The following is a 26,791-nucleotide window of genomic DNA, read 5'->3' on the forward strand; positions in this document are numbered from 1 at the left end:
GTGGGGATGGAGTGACTGTGTGTGAGATCAGTACTGGAATAGTAGTGTGTGTTGCCGGGTGCCGATGGTGGGGATGGAGTGACTGTGTGTGTGAGATCAGTACTGGAATAGAAGTGTGTGTTGCCGGGTGCCGATGGTGGGGATGAAGTGACAGTGTGTGTTAGATCAGTACTGGAATAGGAGTGTGTGTTGCCGGGTGCCGATGGTGGGGATGAAGTGACAGTGTGTGAGATCAGTACTGGAATAGAAGTTTGTGTTGCCGGGTGCCGATGGTGGGGATGAAGTGACAGTGTGTGAGATCAGTACTGGAATAGAAGTGTGTGTTGCCGGGTGCCGATGGTGGGGATGAAGTGACAGTGTGTGTGAGATCAGTACTGGAATAGAAGTGTGTGTTGCCGGGTACCGATGGTGGGGATGGAGTGACAGTGTGTGTGAGATCAGTACTGGAATAGAAGTGTGTGTTGCCGGGTGCCGATGGTGGGGATGGAGTGACAGTGTGTGTGAGATCAGTACTGGAATAGAAGTGTGTGTTGCCGGGTGCCGATGGTGGGGATGGAGTGACTGTGGGTGTGAGATCAGTACTGGAATAGAAGTGTGTGTTGCCGGGTGCCGATGGTGGGGATGGAGTGACAGTGTGTGTGAGATTAGTACTGGAATAGTAGTGTGTGTTGCCGGGTGCCGATGGTGGGGATGGAGTCACAGTGTGTGAGAGATCAGTACTGGAATAGTAGTGTGTGTTGCCGGGTGCTGATGGTGGGGATGGAGTGACAGTGTGTGTGAGATCAGTACTGGAATAGTAGTGTGTGTTACCGGGTGCCGATGGTGGGGATGGAGTGACAGTGTGTGTGAGATCAGTACTGGAATAGAAGTGTGTGTTGCCGGGTACCGATGGTGGGGATGGAGTGACAGTGTGTGTGAGATTAGTACTGGAACAGAAGTGTGTGTTGCCGGGTGCCGATGGTGGGGATGGAGTGACAGTGTGTGTGACATCAATACTGGAATAGAAGTGTGTGTTGCTGGGTGCCGATGGTGGGGATGGAGTGACAGTGTGTGTGAGATTAGTACTGGAATAGAAGTGTGTGTTGCCGGGTGCCGATGGTGGGGATGGAGTGACAGTGTGTGTGAGATTAGTACTGGAATAGTAGTGTGTGTTGCCGGGTGCCGATGGTGGGGATGGAGTCACAGTGTGTGAGAGATCAGTACTGGAATAGTAGTGTGTGTTGCCGCATGCCGAAGGTGGGGATGGAGTGCAGTGGGTGTGAGATCAGTACTGGAATAGAAGTGTGTGTTGCCGGATGCCGATGGTGGGGATGGAGTGACAGTGTATGTGAGATTAGTACTGGAATAGTAGTGTGTGTTGCCGGGTGCCGATGGTGGGGATGGAGTGACAGTGGGTGTGAGATCAGTACTGGAATAGTAGTGTGTGTTGCCGGGTGCCGATGGTGGGGATGGAGTGACAGTGTGTGTGAGATCAGTACTGGAATAGAAGTGTGTGTTGCCAGGTGCCGATGGTGGGGATGGAGTGACAGTGTGTGTGAGATCAGTACTGGAATAGTAGTGTGTGTTGCCGGGTGCCGATGGTGGGGATGGAGTGACAGTGTGTGTGAGATCAGTACTGGAATATAGTGTGTGTTGCCGGGTGCCGATGGTGGGGATGGAGTGACAGTGTGTGTGAGATTAGTACTGGAATAGTAGTGTGTGTTGCCGGGTGCCGATGGTGGGGATGGAGTGACAGTGTGTGTGAGATCAGTACTGGAATAGTAGTGTGTGTTGCTGGGTGCCGATGGTGGGGATGGAGTGACAGTGTGTGTGAGATCAGTACTGGAATAGTAGTGTGTGTTGCCGGATGCCGATGGTGGGGATGGAGTGACAGTGTGTGTGAGATTAGTACTGGAATAGAAGTGTGTGTTGCCGGGTGCCGATGGTGGGGATGGAGTGACAGTGTGTGTGAGATCAGTACTGGAATAGAAGAGTGTGTTGCCGGGTGCCGATGGTGGGGATGGAGTGACAGTGTGTGTGAGATCAGTACTGGAATAGTAGTGTGTGTTGCCGGGTGCCGATGGTGGGGATGGAGTGACAGTGTGTGTGAGATCAGTACTGGAATAGAAGAGTGTGTTGCCGGGTGCCGATGGTGGGGATGGAGTGACAGTGTGTGTGAGATCAGTACTGGAATAGTAGTGTGTGTTGCCGGGTGCCGATGGTGGGGATGGAGTGACAGTGTGTGTGAGATTAGTACTGGAATAGAAGTGTGTGTTGCCGGGTGCCGATGGTGGGGATGGAGTGACAGTGTGTGTGAGATTAGTACTGGAATAGAAGTGTGTGTTGCCGGGTGCCGATGGTGGGGATGGAGTCACAGTGTGTGTGAGATCAGTACTGGAATAGTAGTGTGTGTTGCCGCATGCCGAAGGTGGGGATGGAGTGCAGTGGGTGTGAGATCAGTACTGGAATAGAAGTGTGTGTTGCCGGGTGCCGATGGTGGGGATGGAGTGACAGTGTGTTTTAGATTAGTACTGGAATAGTAGTGTGTGTTGCCGGGTGCCGATGGTGGGGATGAAGTGACAGTGTGTGTGAGATCAGTACTGGAATAGAAGTGTGTGTTGCCGGATGCCGATGGTGGGGATGGAGTGACAGTGTGTGTGAGATTAGTACTGGAATAGAAGTGTGTGTTGCCGGGTGCCGATGGTGGGGATGGAGTGACAGTGTGTGTGAGATTAGTACTGGAATAGAAGTGTGTGTTGCCGGATGCCGATGGTGGGGATGGAGTGACAGTGTATGTGAGATTAGTACTGGAATAGTAGTGTGTGTTGCCGGGTGCCGATGGTGGGGATGGAGTGACAGTGGGTGTGAGATCAGTACTGGAATAGTAGTGTGTGTTGCCGGGTGCCGATGGTGGGGATGGAGTGACAGTGTGTGTGAGATCAGTACTGGAATAGAAGTGTGTGTTGCCGGGTGCCGATGGTGGGGATGGAGTGACAGTGTGTGTGAGATCAGTACTGGAATAGTAGTGTGTGTTGCCGGGTACCGATGGTGGGGATGGAGTGACAGTGTGTGTGAGATCAGTACTGGAATAGTAGTGTGTGTTGCCGGGTGCCGATGGTGGGGATGGAGTGACAGTGTGTGTGAGATTAGTACTGGAATAGTAGTGTGTGTTGCCGGGTGCCGATGGTGGGGATGGAGTGACAGTGTGTGTGAGATCAGTACTGGAATAGAAGTGTGTGTTGCCGGGTGCCGATGGTGGGGATGGAGTGACAGTGTGTGTGAGATTAGTACTGGAATAGAAGTGTGTGTTGCCGGATGCCGATGGTGGGGATGGAGTGACAGTGTATGTGAGATTAGTACTGGAATAGTAGTGTGTGTTGCCGGGTGCCGATGGTGGGGATGGAGTGACAGTGGGTGTGAGATCAGTACTGGAATAGTAGTGTGTGTTGCCGGGTGCCGATGGTGGGGATGGAGTGACAGTGTGTGTGAGATCAGTACTGGAATAGAAGTGTGTGTTGCCGGGTGCCGATGGTGGGGATGGAGTGACAGTGTGTGTGAGATCAGTACTGGAATAGAAGTGTGTGTTGCCGGGTGCCGATGGTGGGGATGGAGTCACAGTGTGTGAGAGATCAGTACTGGAATAGTAGTGTGTGTTGCCGGGTGCCGATGGTGGGGATGAAGTGACAGTGGGTGTGAGATCAGTACTGGAATAGTAGTGTGTGTTGCCGGGTGCCGATGGTGGGGATGGAGTGACAGTGTGTGTGAGATCAGTACTGGAATAGAAGTGTGTGTTGCCGGGTGCCGATGGTGGGGATGGAGTGACAGTGTGTGTGAGATTAGTACTGGAATAGAAGTGTGTGTTGCCGGATGCCGATGGTGGGGATGGAGTGACAGTGTGTGTGAGATTAGTACTGGAATAGTAGTGTGTGTTGCCGGGTGCCGATGGTGGGGATGGAGTGACAGTGTGTGTGAGATCAGTACTGGAATAGTAGTGTGTGTTGCCGGGTGCCGATGGTGGGGATGGAGTGACAGTGTGTGTGAGATTAGTACTGGAATAGTAGTGTGTGTTGCCGGGTGCCGATGGTGGGGATGGAGTGACAGTGTGTGTGAGATCAGTACTGGAATAGTAGTGTGTGTTGCCGGATGCCGATGGTGGGGATGGAGTGACAGTGTGTGTGAGATCAATACTGGAATAGTAGTGTGTGTTGCCGGGTGCCGATGGTGGGGATGGAGTGACAGTGTGTGTGAGATTAGTACTGGAATAGTAGTGTGTGTTGCCGGGTGCCGATGGTGGGGATGGAGTGACAGTGTGTGTGAGATCAGTACTGGAATAGTAGTGTGTGTTGCCGGGTGCCGATGGTGGGGATGGAGTGACAATGTGTGTGAGATCAGTACTGGAATAGTAGTGTGTGTTGCCGGGTGCCGATGGTGGGGATGGAGTGACAGTGTGTGTGAGATTAGTACTGGAATAGTAGTGTGTGTTGCCGGGTGCCGATGGTGGGGATGGAGTGACAGTGTGTGTGAGATCAGTACTGGAATAGTAGTGTGTGTTGCCGGGTGCCGATGGTGGGGATGGAGTGACAGTGTGTGTGAGATCAGTACTGGAATAGTAGTGTGTGTTGCCGGGTGCCGATGGTGGGGATGGAGTGACAGTGTGTGTGAGATTAGTACTGGAATAGTAGTGTGTGTTGCCGGGTGCCGATGGTGGGGATGGAGTGACAGTGTGTGTGAGATCAGTACTGGAATAGTAGTGTGTGTTGCCGGATGCCGATGGTGGGGATGGAGTGACTGTGTGTGAGATCAGTACTGGAATAGTAGTGTGTGTTGCTGGGTGCCGATGGTGGGGATGGAGTGACAGTGTGTGTGAGATCAGTACTGGAATAGTAGTGTGTGTTGCCGGCTACCGATGGTGGGGATGGAGTGACACTGTGTGTGAGATCAGTACTGGAATAGTAGTGTGTGTTGCCGGGTGCCGATGGTGGGGATGGAGTGACAGTGTGTGTGAGACCAGTGCTGGAATAGTAGTGTGTGTTGCCGGGTGCCGATGGTGGGGATGGAGTGACAGTGTGCGTGAGATCAGTACTGGAATAGTAGTGTGTGTTGCCGGGTGCCGATGGTGGGGATGGAGTGACAATGTGTGTGAGATCAGTACTGGAATAGTAGTGTGTGTTGCCGGATGCCGATGGTGGGGATGGAGTGACACTGTGTGTGAGATCAGTACTGGAATAGGAGTGTGTGTTGCCGGGTGCCGATGGTGGGGATGGAGTGACAGTGTGTGTGAGATCAGTACTGGAATAGTAGTGTGTGTTGCCGGGTGCCGATGGTGGGGATGGAGTGACAGTGTGTGTGAGATCAGTACTGGAATAGTAGTGTGTGTTACCGGGTGCCGATGGTGGGGATGGAGTGACAGTGTGTGTGAGATCAATACTGGAATAGTAGTGTGTGTTGCCGGGTGCCGATGGTGGGGATGAAGTGACAGTGTGTGTGAGATCAGTACTGGAATAGGAGTGTGTGTTGCCGGGTGCCGATGTTGGGGATGGAGTGACTGTGTGTGTGAGATCAGTACTGGAATAGTAGTGTGTGTTGCCGGGTGCCGATGGTGGGGATGGAGTGACAGTGTGTGTGAGATTAGTACTGGAATAGTAGTGTGTGTTGCCGGGTGCCGATGGTGGGGATGGAGTGACAGTGTGTGTGAGATCAGTACTGGAATAGTAGTGTGTGTTGCCGGGTGCTGATGGTGGGGATGGAGTGACAGTGTGTGTGAGATCAGTACTGGAATAGCAGAGTGTGTTGCCGGGTGCCGATGGTGGGGATGGAGTGACAGTGTGTGTGAGATTAGTACTGGAATAGTAGTGTTTGTTACCGGGTGCCGATGGTGGGGATGGAGTGACAGTGTGTGTGAGATTAGTACTGGAATAGTAGTGTGTGTTACCGGGTGCCGATGGTGGGGATGGAGTGACAGTGTGTGTGAGATCAGTACTGGAATAGTAGTGTGTGTTGCCGGGTGCCGATGGTGGGGATGGAGTGACAGTGTGTTTGAGATTAGTACTGGAATAGTAATGTGTGTTACCGGGTGCCGATGGTGGGGATGGAGTGACAGTGTGTGTGAGATCAGTACTGGAATAGTAGTGTGTGTTGCCGGGTGCTGATGGTGGGGATGGAGTGACAGTGTGTGTGAGATCAGTACTGGAATAGTAGTGTGTGTTGCCGGGTGCTGATGGTGGGGATGGAGTGACAGTGTGTGTGAGATCAATACTGGAATAGTAGTGTGTGTTGCCGGGTGCCGATGGTGGGGATGGAGTGACAGTGTGTGTGAGATCAGTACTGGAATAGGAGTGTGTGTTGCCGGATGCCGATGGTGGGGATGTAGTGACAGTGTGTGTTAGATTAGTACTGGAATAGTAGTGTGTGTTACCGGGTGCCGATGGTGGGGATGGAGTGACAGTGTGTGTGAGATCAGTACTGGAATAGTAGTGTGTGTTACCGGGTGCCGATGGTGGGGATGGAGTGACAGTGTGTGTGAGATTAGTACTGGAATAGGAGTGTGTGTTACCGGGTGCCGATGGTGGGGATGGAGTGACAGTGTGTGTGAGATTAGTACTGGAATAGTAGTGTGTGTTGCCGGGTGCCGATGGTGGGGATGGAGTGACAGTGTGTGTGAGATCAGTACTGGAATAGGAGTGTGTGTTGCCGGATGCCGATGGTGGGGATGGAGTGACAGTGTGTGTGAGATTAGTACTGGAATAGGAGTGTGTGTTACCGGGTGCCGATGGTGGGGATGGAGTGACAGTGTGTGTGAGATTAGTACTGGAATAGTAGTGTGTGTTGCCGGGTGCCGATGGTGGGGATGGAGTGACAGTGTGTGTGAGATCAGTACTGGAATAGGAGTGTGTGTTACCGGGTGCCGATGGTGGGGATGGAGTGACAGTGTGTGTGAGATTAGTACTGGAATAGTAGTGTGTGTTGCCGGGTGCCGATGGTGGGGATGGAGTGACAGTGTGTGTGAGATCAGTACTGGAATATAAGTGTGTGTTGCCGGGTGCCGATGGTGGGGATGGAGTGACAGTGTGTGTGAGATTAGTACTGGAATAGTAGTGTGTGTTGCCGGGTGCCGATGGTGGGGAAGGAGTGACAGTGTGTGTGAGATTAGTACTGGAATAGTAGTGTGTGTTGCCGGGTGCCGATGGTGGGGATGGAGTGACAGTGTGTGTGAGATCAGTACTGGAATAGTAGTGTGTGTTGCCGGGTGCCGATGGTGGGGAAGGAGTGACAGTGTGTGTGAGATTAGTACTGGAATAGGAGTGTGTGTTGCCGGGTGCCGATGGTGGGGATGGAGTGACTGTGGGTGTGAGATTAGTACTGGAATAGGAGTGTGTGTTGCCGGGTGCCGATGGTGGGGATGGAGTGACTGTGGGTGTGAGATTAGTACTGGAATAGGAGTGTGTGTTACCGGGTGCCGATGGTGGGGATGGAGTGACTGTGTGTGAGATCAGTACTGGAATAGTAGTGTGTGTTGCCGGGTGCCGATGGTGGGGATGAAGTGACAGTGTGTGTGAGATCAGTACTGGAATAGTAGTGTGTGTTGCCGGGTGCCGATGGTGGGGATGAAGTGACAGTGTGTGTGAGATTAGTACTGGAATAGTAGTGTGTGTTGCCGGGTGCCGATGGTGGGGATGGAGTGACTGTGTGTGTGAGATCAGTACTGGAATAGTAGTGTGTGTTGCCGGGTACCGATGGTGGGGATGGAGTGACTGTGTGTGAGATCAGTACTGGAATAGTAGTGTGTGTTGCCGGGTGCCGATGGTGGGGATGGAGTGACAGTGTGTGTGAGATCAGTACTGGAATAGTAGTGTGTGTTGCCGGGTGCCGATGGTGGGGATGGAGTGACAGTGTGTGTGAGATTAGTACTGGAATAGTAGTGTGTGTTGCCGGGTGCCGATGGTGGGGATGGAGTGACAGTGTGTGTGAGATCAGTACTGGAATAGTAGTGTGTGTTGCCGGGTGCCGATGGTGGGGATGGAGTGACAGTGTGTGTGAGATCAGTACTGGAATAGAAGTGTGTGTTGCCGGGTGCCGATGGTGGGGATGAAGTGACAGTGTGTGTGAGATCAGTACTGGAATAGAAGTGTGTGTTGCCGGGTACCGATGGTGGGGATGGAGTGACAGTGTGTGTGAGATCAGTACTGGAATAGGAGTGTGTGTTGCCGGGTGCCGATGGTGGGGATGGAGTGACAGTGTGTGTGAGATCAGTACTGGAATAGAAGTGTGTGTTGCCGGGTACCGATGGTGGGGATGGAGTGACTGTGTGTGTGAGATCAGTACTGGAATAGCAGAGTAGGTTGCAGATGATGGGGAGATAGTGTGTGAGATTAGTACTATGCGTGCACATCTGGAGTTGGATCAACTCACGCAGAATACAGACACACAGACACACAGACACACAGACACACAGACACACAGACACACAGACACACACACACACACACACACACACACACACACACACACACACACACACACACACACACACACACACACACACTGTCACGAGAGAACAGCACATATATACAATAACCGGGCCAGATTGAACATGATTAGGATATAGTAAACTGAATGAGTTTATTTCCTATGAGCAGAACAGACAATACATCAAGCAAATAACATTACAGGAATATTCACACTTACTGGGGCTGGACAAGGAGATATTCAGCCGAATAGCAGCTCCTTAGTTGTTACAGTCACAACAAGCACAGGAAATTATATAGACGCAGGACCCCATTCCTAACACGGCAGTTCAGTTATTGGTGAACAATGACCTTGTCCCAATCACAGGTTGCCAGGTAACGTGGGAAGCGGGGTTACCCAGCCCCCCAGTAATACTCCCCTCCCCGGGTCCTACTTGGCCAGCCCATTTATAAAAAAAATATGACAAGAGCCCTGGGTGCCATTATGTCCAGTAAAATGGTTATTGGGGGAGAAACTGTTCCTGTAGGGGTGTTACATTTAACAGGTCACACTGGTTAGCGTCCACCCGTGATACTTGGCTGCATATGCAATGAGGGCGAGTCAGTACCATTGATGTCCAGGTCTTTCTCACCTCGGCTATCTTCTCCACAGGGGACCGTACATCACAAAACGTCACAAGGAGCTTCCTTTCATTGTATAATTACATATCAAAGCGGCCATTTGGCGAGCTTTCACACCTATATCCAAACTTATAGGGGAAGCAGAGATAACTCCTCCCTATATTTCCCGCGCAGTAAATCGGAGTAACGATGTGTGTGCGACGTGTTCTTGGCGTAGGAAAGCATATCCCAACGTCACCGTCGCAGCATGTCCAGTATATAGCAAAAGGTATAATGTGTCACACGTTAGCCACTGTCAGGGATACAATCCCATTCTCCCTCTCTCTCCATGCTAATACATAACATAGCAATTAATTCTGCTGAAGCAGGGGAATGCAGATCAACATATACACAATGTGGTTAACCCTTTCCCTCCCGACATGATTTATACACATACACAGACTGCTGGGGAAATACATCTAAGACCTGGGGCAATTCTGCTGAAGCAGGGGGATGCAGATCAACATATAACACAGATCCCATTAACCCCTCATATCCCGATCATGACAGACACACACACACACACTCACAGACAAAGACACACCCACAGACACACCCAGACACACACACACAGACAGCCCCCCCCCCACACACAGACACCAACAGACACACAAACACACACACACACACACACACACACACACACACACACACACACACACACACACACACACACACACACACACACACACACACACACACACACACAGCCCCCCCCCACACACACAGACACCCACAGACACACACACACACACACACACACACAGACATAGACAGACACACGGACACACCCACAAACACCCACAGACACCCACAGACACACAGACACACACACACACACACACAGACACACACACACACACACACACACGCGCACACACACACACACACACACACACACACAACAACGATAGAGAATTAATGAGTTACATTTTATTTTATCTCTTTACCATAAAAAATATATTAACAGACAAGTGTAACGTATATAGTATGTATAGCCCAGTATAGTCCGGGGGATGGAACCGTATATAGTGCAGTCTGAGGGATGGAACCGTATATAGTGCGGCCTGAGGGATGGAACCGTATATAGTGCAGTCTGAGGTATGGAACCGTATATAGTGCGGCCTGAGGGATGGAACAGTATATAGTGCAGTCTGAGGGATGGAACCGTATATAGTGCGGTCTGAGGGATGGAACCGTATATAGTGCAGTCTGAGGGATGGAACAGTATATAGTGCAGTCTGAGGGATGGAACCGTATATAGTGCGGTCTGAGGGATGGAACCGTATATAGTGCAGTCTGAGGGATGGAACCATATATAGTGCAGTCTGAGGGATGGAACAGTATATAGTGCAGTCTGAGGGATGGAACCGTATATAGTGCGGTCTGAGGGATGGAACCGTATATAGTGCAGTCTGAGGGATGGAACCGTATATAGTGCGGTCTGAGGGATGGAACCGTATATAGTGCGGCCTGAGGGATGGAACAGTATATAGTGTGGTCTGAGGGATGGAACAGTATATAGTGCAGTCTGAGGGATGGAACCGTATATAGTGCAGTCTGAGGGATGGAACCGTATATAGTGCAGTCTGAGGGATGGAACCGTATATAGTGCAGTCTGAGGGATGGAACAGTATATAGTGCAGTCTGAGGGATGGAACCGTATATAGTGCGGTCTGAGGGATGGAACCGTATATAGTGCAGTCTGAGGGATGGAACCGTATATAGTGCGGTCTGAGGGATGGAACCGTATATAGTGCGGCCTGAGGGATGGAACCGTATATAGTGCAGTCTGAGGGATGGAACCGTATATAATGCGGCCTGAGGGATGGAACAGTATATAGTGCAGGCTGAGGGATGGAACAGTATATAGTGCAGTCTGAGGGATGGAACCGTATATAGTGCAGTCTGAGGGATGGAACCGTATATAGTGCGGCCTGAGGGATGGAACCGTATATAGTGCAGTCTGAGGGATGGAACCGTATATAGTGCGGCCTGAGGGATGGAACCGTATATAGTGCGGTCTGAGGGATGTAACCGTATATAGTGCGGTCTGAGGGATGGAACCGTATATAGTGCGGTCTGAGGGATGGAACCGTATATAGTGCGGTCTGAGGGATGGAACCGTATATAGTGCGGTCTGAGGGATGGAACCGTATATAGTGCGGTATATATATGTGTGTGTATGTATCACATCGATTCTGTGTCTTGTATAATATATATATATATATATATATATAATATATCTATCTCTCTATCTATCTATATATAAAATAAAAAATGAATAGACGATATATACTGTATATACTGTATATATACGGTGTTCCCCGTACCCCGCCTCACACATTGGGGGGTCACAGGTTGTCACCTCTCCCCCGGGGTCACCCACAGACAGTCACGGTGCTTATGCTTGCTGGGCGTTGCTGTTTGCCCACATGATGGCATCAGGATTATTGCCCCAGCCTCATTCCCCCGCTGCCCCCCTCAGCTCCCCTGTGACCCCGTGTGACCTCAGCTGCCCTGTGACCCCGTGTGACCTCAGCTGCCCTGTGACCCCGTGTGACCTCAGCTCCCCTGTGACCCCGTGTGACCCCCGTCTTCGCTCCCATTCTGGTCACTTCATTTCCGTATCTTCACCTCACGAGCCAACTGGCAGAGAGTGCAGGGTCCGCAGAACGTGAGACAGACACAGTCATTGCATATAGTGCCCTGTAATACAGAGAGAGACAGCTCAGAGAGAGAGAGAGCGCAGGGTCCGCAGAACGTGAGACAGACACAGTCATTGCATATAGTGCCCTGTAATACAGAGAGAGACAGCTCAGAGAGAGAGAGCGCAGGGCCCGCAGAACGTGAGACAGACACAGTCATTGCATATAGTGCCCTGTAATACAGAGAGAGACAGCTCAGAGTGAGAGAGAGTGCAGGGTCCGCAGAACGTGAGACAGACACAGTCATTGCATATAGTGCCCTGTAATACAGAGAGAGACAGCTCAGAGAGAGAGAGAGAGCGCAGGGTCCGCAGAACGTGAGACACACACAGTCATTGCATATAGTGCCCTGTAATACAGAGAGAGACAGCTCAGAGAGAGAGAGAGAGAGCGCAGGGCCCGCAGAACGTGAGACAGACACAGTCATTGCATATAGTGCCCTGTAATACAGAGAGAGACAGCTCAGAGAGAGAGAGAGAGAGCGCAGGGCCCGCAGAACGTGAGACAGACACAGTCATTGCATATAGTGCCCTGTAATACAGAGAGAGACAGCTCAGAGAGAGAGAGAGAGAGCGCAGGGTCCGCAGAACGTGAGACAGACACAGTCATTGCATATAGTGCCCTGTAATACAGAGAGAGACAGCTCAGAGAGAGAGAGAGAGTGCAGGGTCCGCAGAACGTGAGACAGACACAGTCATTGCATATAGTGCCCTGTAATACAGAGAGAGACAGCTCAGAGAGAGAGAGAGAGTGCAGGGTCCGCAGAACGTGAGACAGACACAGTCATTGCATATAGTGCCCTGTAATACAGAGAGAGACAGCTCAGAGAGAGAGAGAGAGCGCAGGGTCCGCAGAACGTGAGACACACACAGTCATTGCATATAGTGCCCTGTAATACAGAGAGAGACAGCTCAGAGAGAGAGAGAGAGAGCGCAGGGCCCGCAGAACGTGAGACAGACACAGTCATTGCATATAGTGCCCTGTAATACAGAGAGAGACAGCTCAGAGAGAGAGAGAGAGAGCGCAGGGTCCGCAGAACGTGAGACAGACACAGTCATTGCATATAGTGCCCTGTAATACAGAGAGAGACAGCTCAGAGAGAGAGAGAGCGCAGGGCCCGCAGAACGTGAGACAGACACAGTCATTGCATATAGTGCCCTGTAATACAGAGAGAGACAGCTCAGAGAGAGAGAGAGAGCGCAGGGTCCGCAGAACGTGAGACAGACACAGTCATTGCATATAGTGCCCTGTAATACAGAGAGAGACAGCTCAGAGAGAGAGAGAGAGCGCAGGGTCCGCAGAACGTGAGACAGACACAGTCATTGCATATAGTGCCCTGTAATACAGAGAGAGACAGCTCAGAGAGAGAGAGAGAGCGCAGGGTCCGCAGAACGTGAGACAGACACAGTCATTGCATATAGTGCCCTGTAATACAGAGAGAGACAGCTCAGAGAGAGAGAGAGAGCGCAGGGTCCGCAGAACGTGAGACAGACACAGTCATTGCATATAGTGCCCTGTAATACAGAGAGAGACAGCTCAGAGAGAGAGAGAGTGCAGGGTCCGCAGAACGTGAGACAGACACAGTCATTGCATATAGTGCCCTGTAATACAGAGAGAGACAGCTCAGAGAGAGAGAGAGAGCGCAGGGTCCGCAGAACGTGAGACAGACACAGTCATTGCATATAGTGCCCTGTAATACAGAGAGAGACAGCTCAGAGAGAGAGAGAGAGCGCAGGGTCCGCAGAACGTGAGACAGACACAGTCATTGCATATAGTGCCCTGTAATACAGAGAGAGACAGCTCAGAGAGAGAGAGAGAGCGCAGGGTCCGCAGAACGTGAGACAGACACAGTCATTGCATATAGTGCCCTGTAATACAGAGAGAGACAGCTCAGAGAGAGAGAGAGTGCAGGGTCCGCAGAACGTGAGACAGACACAGTCATTGCATATAGTGCCCTGTAATACAGAGAGAGACAGCTCAGAGAGAGAGAGAGAGTGCAGGGTCCGCAGAACGTGAGACAGACACAGTCATTGCATATAGTGCCCTGTAATACAGAGAGCGACAGCTCAGAGAGAGAGAGAGTGCAGGGTCCGCAGAACGTGAGACAGACACAGTCATTGCATATAGTGCCCTGTAATACAGAGAGAGACAGCTCAGAGAGAGAGAGAGAGCGCAGGGTCCGCAGAACGTGAGACAGACACAGTCATTGCATATAGTGCCCTGTAATACAGAGAGAGACAGCTCAGAGAGAGAGAGAGAGCGCAGGGTCCGCAGAACGTGAGACAGACACAGTCATTGCATATAGTGCCCTGTAATACAGAGAGAGACAGCTCAGAGAGAGAGAGAGAGCGCAGGGTCCGCAGAACGTGAGACAGACACAGTCATTGCATATAGTGCCCTGTAATACAGAGAGAGACAGCTCAGAGAGAGAGAGAGTGCAGGGTCCGCAGAACGTGAGACAGACACAGTCATTGCATATAGTGCCCTGTAATACAGAGAGAGACAGCTCAGAGAGAGAGAGAGCGCAGGGTCCGCAGAACGTGAGACAGACACAGTCATTGCATATAGTGCCCTGTAATACAGAGAGAGACAGCTCAGAGAGAGAGAGTGCAGGGCCCGCAGAACGTGAGACAGACACAGTCATTGCATATAGTGCCCTGTAATACAGAGAGAGACAGCTCAGAGAGAGAGAGAGAGTGCAGGGCCCGCAGAACATGAGACAGACACAGTCATTGCATATAGTGCCCTGTAATACAGAGAGAGACAGCTCAGAGAGAGAGAGAGTGCAGGGTCCGCAGAACGTGAGACACACACAGTCATTGCATATAGTGCCCTGTAATACAGAGAGAGACAGCTCAGAGAGAGAGAGAGTGCAGGGCCCGCAGAACGTGAGACAGACACAGTCATTGCATATAGTGCCCTGTAATACAGAGAGAGACAGCTCAGAGAGAGAGAGAGAGCGCAGGGTCCGCAGAACGTGAGACAGACACAGTCATTGCATATAGTGCCCTGTAATACAGAGAGAGACAGCTCAGAGAGAGAGAGAGAGTGCAGGGCCCGCAGAACGTGAGACAGACACAGTCATTGCATATAGTGCCCTGTAATACAGAGAGAGACAGCTCAGAGAGAGAGAGAGAGCGCAGGGTCCGCAGAACGTGAGACAGACACATCATTGCATATAGTGCCCTGTAATACAGAGAGAGACAGCTCAGAGAGAGAGAGAGTGCAGGGTCCGCAGAACGTGAGACAGACACAGTCATTGCATATAGTGCCCTGTAATACAGAGAGAGACAGCTCAGAGAGAGAGAGAGAGCGCAGGGTCCGCAGAACGTGAGACAGACACAGTCATTGCATATAGTGCCCTGTAATACAGAGAGAGACAGCTCAGAGAGAGAGAGAGTGCAGGTTCCGCAGAACGTGAGACAGACACAGTCATTGCATATAGTGCCCTGTAATACAGAGAGAGACAGCTCAGAGAGAGAGAGAGAGAGTGCAGGGTCCGCAGAACGTGAGACAGACACAGTCATTGCATATAGTGCCCTGTAATACAGAGAGAGACAGCTCAGAGAGAGAGCGCAGGGTCCGCAGAACGTGAGACAGACACAGTCATTGCATATAGTGCCCTGTAATACAGAGAGAGACAGCTCAGAGAGAGAGAGAGAGTGCAGGGTCCGCAGAACGTGAGACAGACACAGTCATTGCATATAGTGCCCTGTAATACAGAGAGATAGCTCAGAGAGAGAGAGAGAGCGCAGGGTCCGCAGAACGTGAGACAGACACAGTCATTGCATATAGTGCCCTGTAATACAGAGAGAGACAGCTCAGAGAGAGAGAGAGAGCGCAGGGTCCGCAGAACGTGAGACAGACACAGTCATTGCATATAGTGCCCTGTAATACAGAGAGAGACAGCTCAGAGAGAGAGAGAGAGCGCAGGGTCCGCAGAACGTGAGACAGACACAGTCATTGCATATAGTGCCCTGTAATACAGAGAGAGACAGCTCAGAGAGAGAGAGAGAGAGCGCAGGGTCCGCAGAACGTGAGACAGACACAGTCATTGCATATAGTGCCCTGTAATACAGAGAGAGACAGCTCAGAGAGAGAGAGAGAGCGCAGGGTCCGCAGAACGTGAGACAGACACAGTCATTGCATATAGTGCCCTGTAATACAGAGAGAGACAGCTCAGAGAGAGAGAGAGAGAGCGCAGGGCCCGCAGAACGTGAGACAGACACAGTCATTGCATATAGTGCCCTGTAATACAGAGAGAGACAGCTCAGAGAGAGAGAGAGTGCAGGGTCCGCAGAACGTGAGACAGACACAGTCATTGCATATAGTGCCCTGTAATACAGAGAGAGACAGCTCAGAGAGAGAGAGAGAGTGCAGGGCCCGCAGAACGTGAGACAGACACAGTCATTGCATATAGTGCCCTGTAATACAGAGAGAGACAGCTCAGAGAGAGAGAGAGTGCAGGGCCCGCAGAACGTGAGACAGACACAGTCATTGCATATAGTGCCCTGTAATACAGAGAGAGACAGCTCAGAGAGAGAGAGAGCGCAGGGTCCGCAGAACGTGAGACAGACACAGTCATTGCATATAGTGCCCTGTAATACAGAGAGAGACAGCTCAGAGAGAGAGAGAGTGCAGGGCCCGCAGAACGTGAGACAGACACAGTCATTGCATATAGTGCCCTGTAATACAGAGAGAGACAGCTCAGAGAGAGAGAGAGAGAGTGCAGGGTCCGCAGAACGTGAGACAGACACAGTCATTGCATATTGTGCCCTGTAATACAGAGAGAGACAGCTCAGAGAGAGAGAGAGAGCGCAGGGTCCGCAGAACGTGAGACAGACACAGTCATTGCATATAGTGCCCTGTAATACAGAGAGAGACAGCTCAGAGAGAGAGAGAGAGAGTGCAGGGTCCGCAGAACGTGAGACAGACACAGTCATTGCATATAGTGCCCTGTAATACAGAGAGAGACAGCTCAGAGAGAGAGAGAGAGAGAGTGAAGGGTCCGCAGAACGTGAGACAGACACAGTCATTGCATATAGTGCCCTGTAATACAGAGAGAGACAGCTCAGAGAGAGAGAGAGAGAGCGCAGGGTCCGCAGAACGTGAGACAGACACAGTCATTGCATATAGTGCCCTGTAATACAGAGAGAGACAGCTCAGAGAGAGAGAGAGAGCGCAGGGTCCGCAGAACGTGAGACAGACACAGTCATTGCATATAGTGCCCTGTAATACAGAGAGAGACAGCTCAGAGAGAGAGAGAGAGTGCAGGGTCCGCAGAACGTGAGACAGACACAGTCATTGCATATAGTGCCCTGTAATACAGAGAGAGACAGCTCAGAGAGAGAGAGAGCGCAGGGTCCGCAGAACGTGAGACAGACACAGTCATTGCATATAGTGCCCTGTAATACAGAGAGAGACAGCTCAGAGAGAGAGAGCGCAGGGTCCGCAGAACGTGAGACAGACACAGTCATTGCATATAGTGCCCTGTAATACAGAGAGAGACAGCTCAGAGAGAGAGAGAGAGCGCAGGGTCCGCAGAACGTGAGACAGACACAGTCATTGCATATAGTGCCCTGTAATACAGAGAGAGACAGCTCAGAGAGAGAGAGAGAGTGCAGGGCCCGCAGAACGTGAGACAGACACAGTCATTGCATATAGTGCCCTGTAATACAGAGAGAGACAGCTCAGAGAGAGAGAGAGTGCAGGGCCCGCAGAACGTGAGACACGCACAGTCATTGCATATAGTGCCCTGTAATACAGAGAGAGACAGCTCAGAGAAAGAGAGTGCAGGGCCCGCAGAACGTGAGACAGACACAGTCATTGCATATAGTGCCCTGTAATACAGAGAGAGACAGCTCAGAGAGAGAGAGAGAGCGCAGGGTCCGCAGAACGTGAGACAGACACAGTCATTGCATATAGTGCCCTGTAATACAGAGAGAGACAGCTCAGAGAGAGAGAGAGAGAGAGCGCAGGGCCCGCAGAACGTGAGACAGACACAGTCATTGCATATAGTGCCCTGTAATACAGAGAGAGACAGCTCAGAGAGAGAGAGAGTGCAGGGTCCGCAGAACGTGAGACAGACACAGTCATTGCATATAGTGCCCTGTAATACAGAGAGAGACAGCTCAGAGAGAGAGAGAGAGTGCAGGGTCCGCAGAACATGAGACAGACACAGTCATTGCATATAGTGCCCTGTAATACAGAGAGAGACAGCTCAGAGAGAGAGAGAGAGTGCAGGGCCCGCAGAACGTGAGACAGACACAGTCATTGCATATAGTGCCCTGTAATACAGAGAGAGACAGCTTAGAGAGAGAGAGAGAGTGCAGGGCCCGCAGAACGTGAGACAGACACAGTCATTGCATATAGTGCCCTGTAATACAGAGAGAGACAGCTCAGAGAGAGAGAGAGTGCAGGGCCCGCAGAACGTGAGACAGACACAGTCATTGCATATAGTGCCCTGTAATACAGAGAGAGACAGCTCAGAGAGAGAGAGAGCGCAGGGTCCGCAGAACGTGAGACAGACACAGTCATTGCATATAGTGCCCTGTAATACAGAGAGAGACAGCTCAGAGAGAGAGAGAGTGCAGGGCCCGCAGAACGTGAGACAGACACAGTCATTGCATATAGTGCCCTGTAATACAGAGAGAGACAGCTCAGAGAGAGAGAGAGAGAGTGCAGGGTCCGCAGAACGTGAGACAGACACAGTCATTGCATATTGTGCCCTGTAATACAGAGAGAGACAGCTCAGAGAGAGAGAGAGAGCGCAGGGTCCGCAGAACGTGAGACAGACACAGTCATTGCATATAGTGCCCTGTAATACAGAGAGAGACAGCTCAGAGAGAGAGAGAGAGTGCAGGGTCCGCAGAACGTGAGACAGACACAGTCATTGCATATAGTGCCCTGTAATACAGAGAGAGACAGCTCAGAGAGAGAAAGAGAGAGCGCAGGGTCCGCAGAACGTGAGACAGACACAGTCATTGCATATAGTGCCCTGTAATACAGAGAGAGACAGCTCAGAGAGAGAGAGAGAGCGCAGGGTCCGCAGAACGTGAGACAGACACAGTCATTGCATATAGTGCCCTGTAATACAGAGAGAGACAGCTCAGAGAGAGAGAGAGAGTGCAGGGTCCGCAGAACGTGAGACAGACACAGTCATTGCATATAGTGCCCTGTAATACAGAGAGAGACAGCTCAGAGAGAGAGAGAGCGCAGGGTCCGCAGAACGTGAGACAGACACAGTCATTGCATATAGTGCCCTGTAATACAGAGAGAGACAGCTCAGAGAGAGAGAGCGCAGGGTCCGCAGAACGTGAGACAGACACAGTCATTGCATATAGTGCCCTGTAATACAGAGAGAGACAGCTCAGAGAGAGAGAGAGAGCGCAGGGTCCGCAGAACGTGAGACAGACACAGTCATTGCATATAGTGCCCTGTAATACAGAGAGAGACAGCTCAGAGAGAGAGAGAGAGTGCAGGGCCCGCAGAACGTGAGACAGACACAGTCATTGCATATAGTGCCCTGTAATACAGAGAGAGACAGCTCAGAGAGAGAGAGAGTGCAGGGCCCGCAGAACGTGAGACACGCACAGTCATTGCATATAGTGCCCTGTAATACAGAGAGAGACAGCTCAGAGAAAGAGAGTGCAGGGCCCGCAGAACGTGAGACAGACACAGTCATTGCATATAGTGCCCTGTAATACAGAGAGAGACAGCTCAGAGAGAGAGAGAGAGAGCGCAGGGTCCGCAGAACGTGAGACAGACACAGTCATTGCATATAGTGCCCTGTAATACAGAGAGAGACAGCTCAGAGAGAGAGAGAGCGCAGGGTCCGCAGAACGTGAGACAGACACAGTCATTGCATATAGTGCCCTGTAATACAGAGAGAGACAGCTCAGAGAGAGAGAGAGTGCAGGGTCCGCAGAACGTGAGACAGACACAGTCATTGCATATAGTGCCCTGTAATACAGAGAGAGACAGCTCAGAGAGAGAGAGAGAGCGCAGGGTCCGCAGAACGTGAGACAGACACAGTCATTGCATATAGTGCCCTGTAATACAGAGAGAGACAGCTCAGAGAGAGAGAGAGAGCGCAGGGTCCGCAGAACGTGAGACAGACACAGTCATTGCATATAGTGCCCTGTAATACAGAGAGAGACAGCTCAGAGAGAGAGAGAGAGTGCAGGGTCCGCAGAACGTGAGACAGACACAGTCATTGCATATAGTGCCCTGTAATACAGAGAGAGACAGCTCAGAGAGAGAGAGAGTGCAGGGTCCGCAGAACGTGAGACAGACACAGTCATTGCATATAGTGCCCTGTAATACAGAGAGAGACAGCTCAGAGAGAGAGAGAGAGCGCAGGGTCCGCAGAACGTGAGACAGACACAGTCATTGCATATAGTGCCCTGTAATACAGAGAGAGACAGCTCAGAGAGAGAGAGAGAGAGAGTGCAGGGTCCGCAGAACGTGAGACAGGCACAGTCATTGCATATAGTGCCCTGTAATACAGAGAGAGACAGCTCAGAGAGAGAGAGAGAGAGTGCAGGGTCCGCAGAACGTGAGACAGACACAGTCATTGCATATAGTGCCCTGTAATACAGAGAGAGACAGCTCAGAGAGAGAGAGAGTGCAGGGTCCGCAGAACGTGAGACAGACACAGTCATTGCATATAGTGCCCTGTAATACAGAGAGAGACAGCTCAGAGAGAGAGAGAGAGTGCAGGGTCCGCAGAACGTGAGACAGACACAGTCATTGCATATTGTGCCCTGTAATACAGAGAGAGACAGCTCAGAGAGAGAGAGAGAGCGCAGGGTCCGCAGAACGTGAGACAGACACAGTCATTGCATATAGTGCCCTGTAATACAGAGAGAGACAGCTCAGAGAGAGAGAGAGAGTGCAGGGTCCGCAGAACGTGAGACAGACACAGTCATTGCATATAGTGCCCTGTAATACAGAGAGAGACAGCTCAGAGAGAGAGAGAGAGAGCGCAGGGTCCGCAGAACGTGAGACAGACACAGTCATTGCATATAGTGCCCTGTAATACAGAGAGAGACAGCTCAGAGAGAGAGAGAGAGCGCAGGGCCCGCAGAACGTGAGACACACACAGTCATTGCATATAGTGCCCTGTAATACAGAGAGAGACAGCTCAGAGAGAGAGAGAGAGCGCAGGGTCCGCAGAACGTGAGACACACACAGTCATTGCATATAGTGCCCTGTAATACAGAGAGAGACAGCTCAGAGAGAGAGAGAGAGTGCAGGGTCCGCAGAACGTGAGACAGACACAGTCATTGCATATAGTGCCCTGTAATACAGAGAGAGACAGCTCAGAGAGAGAGAGAGAGAGCGCAGGGCCCGCAGAACGTGAGACAGACACAGTCATTGCATATAGTGCCCTGTAATACAGAGAGAGACAGCTCAGAGAGAGAGAGAGAGTGCAGGGTCCGCAGAACGTGAGACAGACACAGCCATTGCATATAGTGCCCTGTAATACAGAGAGAGACAGCTCAGAGAGAGAGAGAGTGCAGGGCCCGCAGAACGTGAGACAGACACAGTCATTGCATATAGTGCCCTGTAATACAGAGAGAGACAGCTCAGAGAGAGAGAGAGAGTGCAGGGCCCGCAGAACGTGAGACAGACACAGTCATTGCATATAGTGCCCTGTAATACAGAGAGAGACAGCTCAGAGAGAGAGAGAGAGAGCGCAGGGTCCGCAGAACGTGAGACAGACACAGTCATTGCATATAGTGCCCTGTAATACAGAGAGAGACAGCTCAGAGAGAGAGAGAGCGCAGGGTCCGCAGAACGTGAGACAGACACAGTCATTGCATATAGTGCCCTGTAATACAGAGAGAGACAGCTCAGAGAGAGAGAGAGAGCGCAGGGTCCGCAGAACGTGAGACAGACACAGTCATTGCATATAGTGCCCTGTAATACAGAGAGAGACAGCTCAGAGAGAGAGAGAGAGAGTGCAGGGTCTGCAGAACGTGAGACAGGCACAGTCATTGCATATAGTGCCCTGTAATACAGAGAGAGACAGCTCAGAGAGAGAGAGAGAGTGCAGGGTCCGCAGAACGTGAGACAGACACAGTCATTGCATATAGTGCCCTGTAATACAGAGAGAGACAGCTCAGAGAGAGAGAGAGTGCAGGGTCCGCAGAACGTGAGACAGACACAGTCATTGCATATAGTGCCCTGTAATACAGAGAGAGACAGCTCAGAGAGAGAGAGAGAGAGTGCAGGGTCCGCAGAACGTGAGACAGACACAGTCATTGCATATTGTGCCCTGTAATACAGAGAGAGACAGCTCAGAGAGAGAGAGAGAGCGCAGGGTCCGCAGAACGTGAGACAGACACAGTCATTGCATATAGTGCCCTGTAATACAGAGAGAGACAGCTCAGAGAGAGAGAGAGAGTGCAGGGTCCGCAGAACGTGAGACAGACACAGTCATTGCATATAGTGCCCTGTAATACAGAGAGAGACAGCTCAGAGAGAGAGAGAGAGAGCGCAGGGTCCGCAGAACGTGAGACAGACACAGTCATTGCATATAGTGCCCTGTAATACAGAGAGAGACAGCTCAGAGAGAGAGAGAGAGCGCAGGGCCGCAGAACGTGAGACACACACAGTCATTGCATATAGTGCCCTGTAATACAGAGAGAGACAGCTCAGAGAGAGAGAGAGAGCGCAGGGTCCGCAGAACGTGAGACACACACAGTCATTGCATATAGTGCCCTGTAATACAGAGAGAGACAGCTCAGAGAGAGAGAGAGAGTGCAGGGTCCGCAGAACGTGAGACAGACACAGTCATTGCATATAGTGCCCTGTAATACAGAGAGAGACAGCTCAGAGAGAGAGAGAGAGAGCGCAGGGCCCGCAGAACGTGAGACAGACACAGTCATTGCATATAGTGCCCTGTAATACAGAGAGAGACAGCTCAGAGAGAGAGAGAGAGTGCAGGGTCCGCAGAACGTGAGACAGACACAGCCATTGCATATAGTGCCCTGTAATACAGAGAGAGACAGCTCAGAGAGAGAGAGAGTGCAGGGCCCGCAGAACGTGAGACAGACACAGTCATTGCATATAGTGCCCTGTAATACAGAGAGAGACAGCTCAGAGAGAGAGAGAGAGTGCAGGGCCCGCAGAACGTGAGACAGACACAGTCATTGCATATAGTGCCCTGTAATACAGAGAGAGACAGCTCAGAGAGAGAGAGAGAGAGCGCAGGGTCCGCAGAACGTGAGACAGACACAGTCATTGCATATAGTGCCCTGTAATACAGAGAGAGACAGCTCAGAGAGAGAGAGAGCGCAGGGTCCGCAGAACGTGAGACAGACACAGTCATTGCATATAGTGCCCTGTAATACAGAGAGAGACAGCTCAGAGAGAGAGAGAGAGCGCAGGGTCCGCAGAACGTGAGACAGACACAGTCATTGCATATAGTGCCCTGTAATACAGAGAGAGACAGCTCAGAGAGAGAGAGAGAGAGAGTGCAGGGTCCGCAGAACGTGAGACAGGCACAGTCATTGCATATAGTGCCCTGTAATACAGAGAGAGACAGCTCAGAGAGAGAGAGAGAGAGTGCAGGGTCCGCAGAACGTGAGACAGACACAGTCATTGCATATAGTGCCCTGTAATACAGAGAGAGACAGCTCAGAGAGAGAGAGAGTGCAGGGTCCGCAGAACGTGAGACAGACACAGTCATTGCATATAGTGCCCTGTAATACAGAGAGAGACAGCTCAGAGAGAGAGAGAGAGAGTGCAGGGTCCGCAGAACGTGAGACAGACACAGTCATTGCATATTGTGCCCTGTAATACAGAGAGAGACAGCTCAGAGAGAGAGAGAGAGCGCAGGGTCCGCAGAACGTGAGACAGACACAGTCATTGCATATAGTGCCCTGTAATACAGAGAGAGACAGCTCAGAGAGAGAGAGAGAGTGCAGGGTCCGCAGAACGTGAGACAGACACAGTCATTGCATATAGTGCCCTGTAATACAGAGAGAGACAGCTCAGAGAGAGAGAGAGAGAGCGCAGGGTCCGCAGAACGTGAGACAGACACAGTCATTGCATATAGTGCCCTGTAATACAGAGAGAGACAGCTCAGAGAGAGAGAGAGAGCGCAGGGCCCGCAGAACGTGAGACACACACAGTCATTGCATATAGTGCCCTGTAATACAGAGAGAGACAGCTCAGAGAGAGAGAGAGAGCGCAGGGTCCGCAGAACGTGAGACACACACAGTCATTGCATATAGTGCCCTGTAATACAGAGAGAGACAGCTCAGAGAGAGAGAGAGAGTGCAGGGTCCGCAGAACGTGAGACAGACACAGTCATTGCATATAGTGCCCTGTAATACAGAGAGAGACAGCTCAGAGAGAGAGAGAGAGCGCAGGGCCCGCAGAACGTGAGACAGACACAGTCATTGCATATAGTGCCCTGTAATACAGAGAGAGACAGCTCAGAGAGAGAGAGAGAGTGCAGGGTCCGCAGAACGTGAGACAGACACAGCCATTGCATATAGTGCCCTGTAATACAGAGAGAGACAGCTCAGAGAGAGAGAGAGTGCAGGGCCCGCAGAACGTGAGACAGACACAGTCATTGCATATAGTGCCCTGTAATACAGAGAGAGACAGCTCAGAGAGAGAGAGAGAGTGCAGGGCCCGCAGAACGTGAGACAGACACAGTCATTGCATATAGTGCCCTGTAATACAGAGAGAGACAGCTCAGAGAGAGAGAGAGAGAGCGCAGGGTCCGCAGAACGTGAGACAGACACAGTCATTGCATATAGTGCCCTGTAATACAGAGAGAGACAGCTCAGAGAGAGAGAGAGCGCAGGGTCCGCAGAACGTGAGACAGACACAGTCATTGCATATAGTGCCCTGTAATACAGAGAGAGACAGCTCAGAGAGAGAGAGAGAGCGCAGGGTCCGCAGAACGTGAGACAGACACAGTCATTGCATATAGTGCCCTGTAATACAGAGAGAGACAGCTCAGAGAGAGAGAGAGAGAGTGCAGGGTCCGCAGAACGTGAGACAGGCACAGTCATTGCATATAGTGCCCTGTAATACAGAGAGAGACAGCTCAGAGAGAGAGAGAGAGTGCAGGGTCCGCAGACGTGAGACAGACACAGTCATTGCATATAGTGCCCTGTAATACAGAGAGAGACAGCTCAGAGAGAGAGAGAGTGCAGGGTCCGCAGAACGTGAGACAGACACAGTCATTGCATATAGTGCCCTGTAATACAGAGAGAGACAGCTCAGAGAGAGAGAGAGAGAGTGCAGGGTCCGCAGAACGTGAGACAGACACAGTCATTGCATATTGTGCCCTGTAATACAGAGAGAGACAGCTCAGAGAGAGAGAGAGAGCGCAGGGTCCGCAGAACGTGAGACAGACACAGTCATTGCATATAGTGCCCTGTAATACAGAGAGAGACAGCTCAGAGAGAGAGAGAGAGTGCAGGGTCCGCAGAACGTGAGACAGACACAGTCATTGCATATAGTGCCCTGTAATACAGAGAGAGACAGCTCAGAGAGAGAGAGAGAGCGCAGGGTCCGCAGAACGTGAGACAGACACAGTCATTGCATATAGTGCCCTGTAATACAGAGAGAGACAGCTCAGAGAGAGAGAGAGAGCGCAGGGCCCGCAGAACGTGAGACAGACACAGTCATTGCATATAGTGCCCTGTAATACAGAGAGAGACAGCTCAGAGAGAGAGAGAGAGCGCAGGGTCCGCAGAACGTGAGACAGACACAGTCATTGCATATAGTGCCCTGTAATACAGAGAGAGACAGCTCAGAGAGAGAGAGAGAGTGCAGGGTCCGCAGAACGTGAGACAGACACAGTCATTGCATATAGTGCCCTGTAATACAGAGAGAGACAGCTCAGAGAGAGAGAGAGCGCAGGGTCCGCAGAACGTGAGACAGACACAGTCATTGCATATAGTGCCCTGTAATACAGAGAGAGACAGCTCAGAGAGAGAGAGAGAGTGCAGGGTCCGCAGAACGTGAGACAGACACAGTCATTGCATATAGTGCCCTGTAATACAGAGAGATAGCTCAGAGAGAGAGAGAGAGCGCAGGGTCCGCAGAACGTGAGACAGACACAGTCATTGCATATAGTGCCCTGTAATACAGAGAGAGACAGCTCAGAGAGAGAGAGAGAGTGCAGGGTCCGCAGAACGTGAGACAGACACAGTCATTGCATATAGTGCCCTGTAATACAGAGAGAGACAGCTCAGAGAGAGAGAGAGAGCGCAGGGTCCGCAGAACGTGAGACAGACACAGTCATTGCATATAGTGCCCTGTAATACAGAGAGAGACAGCTCAGAGAGAGAGAGAGAGTGCAGGGTCCGCAGAACGTGAGACAGACACAGTCATTGCATATAGTGCCCTGTAATACAGAGAGAGACAGCTCAGAGAGAGAGAGAGAGCGCAGGGCCCGCAGAACGTGAGACAGACACAGTCATTGCATATAGTGCCCTGTAATACAGAGAGAGACAGCTCAGAGAGAGAGAGAGAGTGCAGGGTCCGCAGAACGTGAGACAGACACAGTCATTGCATATAGTGCCCTGTAATACAGAGAGAGACAGCTCAGAGAGAGAGAGAGTGCAGGGCCCGCAGAACGTGAGACAGACACAGTCATTGCATATAGTGCCCTGTAATACAGAGAGAGACAGCTCAGAGAGAGAGAGAGAGTGCAGGGCCCGCAGAACGTGAGACAGACACAGTCATTGCATATAGTGCCCTGTAATACAGAGAGAGACAGCTCAGAGAGAGAGAGAGAGCGCAGGGCCCGCAGAACGTGAGACAGACACAGTCATTGCATATAGTGCCCTGTAATACAGAGAGAGACAGCTCAGAGAGAGAGAGAGCGCAGGGTCCGCAGAACGTGAGACAGACACAGTCATTGCATATAGTGCCCTGTAATACAGAGAGAGACAGCTCAGAGAGAGAGAGAGAGCGCAGGGTCCGCAGAACGTGAGACAGACA

General features: G+C 51.3%; 1 protein-coding gene across 1 annotated transcript in view; it reads right to left on the reverse strand.

Moving 5' to 3' along the window:
• Window positions 1–10,017: 10,017 nt before the first annotated feature.
• CNFN (cornifelin) overlaps window positions 10,018–26,791 on the reverse strand; it is a 50,073-nt gene continuing 33,299 nt past the window's right edge. The window contains exon 5 of the mRNA XM_075583750.1: window positions 10,018–11,813. Within this exon, the coding sequence (XP_075439865.1) occupies window positions 11,724–11,813 (90 nt within the window). The 3' untranslated portion in view covers window positions 10,018–11,723. The remainder of the gene's footprint in view (window positions 11,814–26,791) is intronic.

This window comes from Ascaphus truei, unplaced genomic scaffold (genome assembly GCF_040206685.1).
Source record: "Ascaphus truei isolate aAscTru1 unplaced genomic scaffold, aAscTru1.hap1 HAP1_SCAFFOLD_366, whole genome shotgun sequence".
NCBI classification, from domain to species: domain Eukaryota; kingdom Metazoa; phylum Chordata; class Amphibia; order Anura; family Ascaphidae; genus Ascaphus; species Ascaphus truei.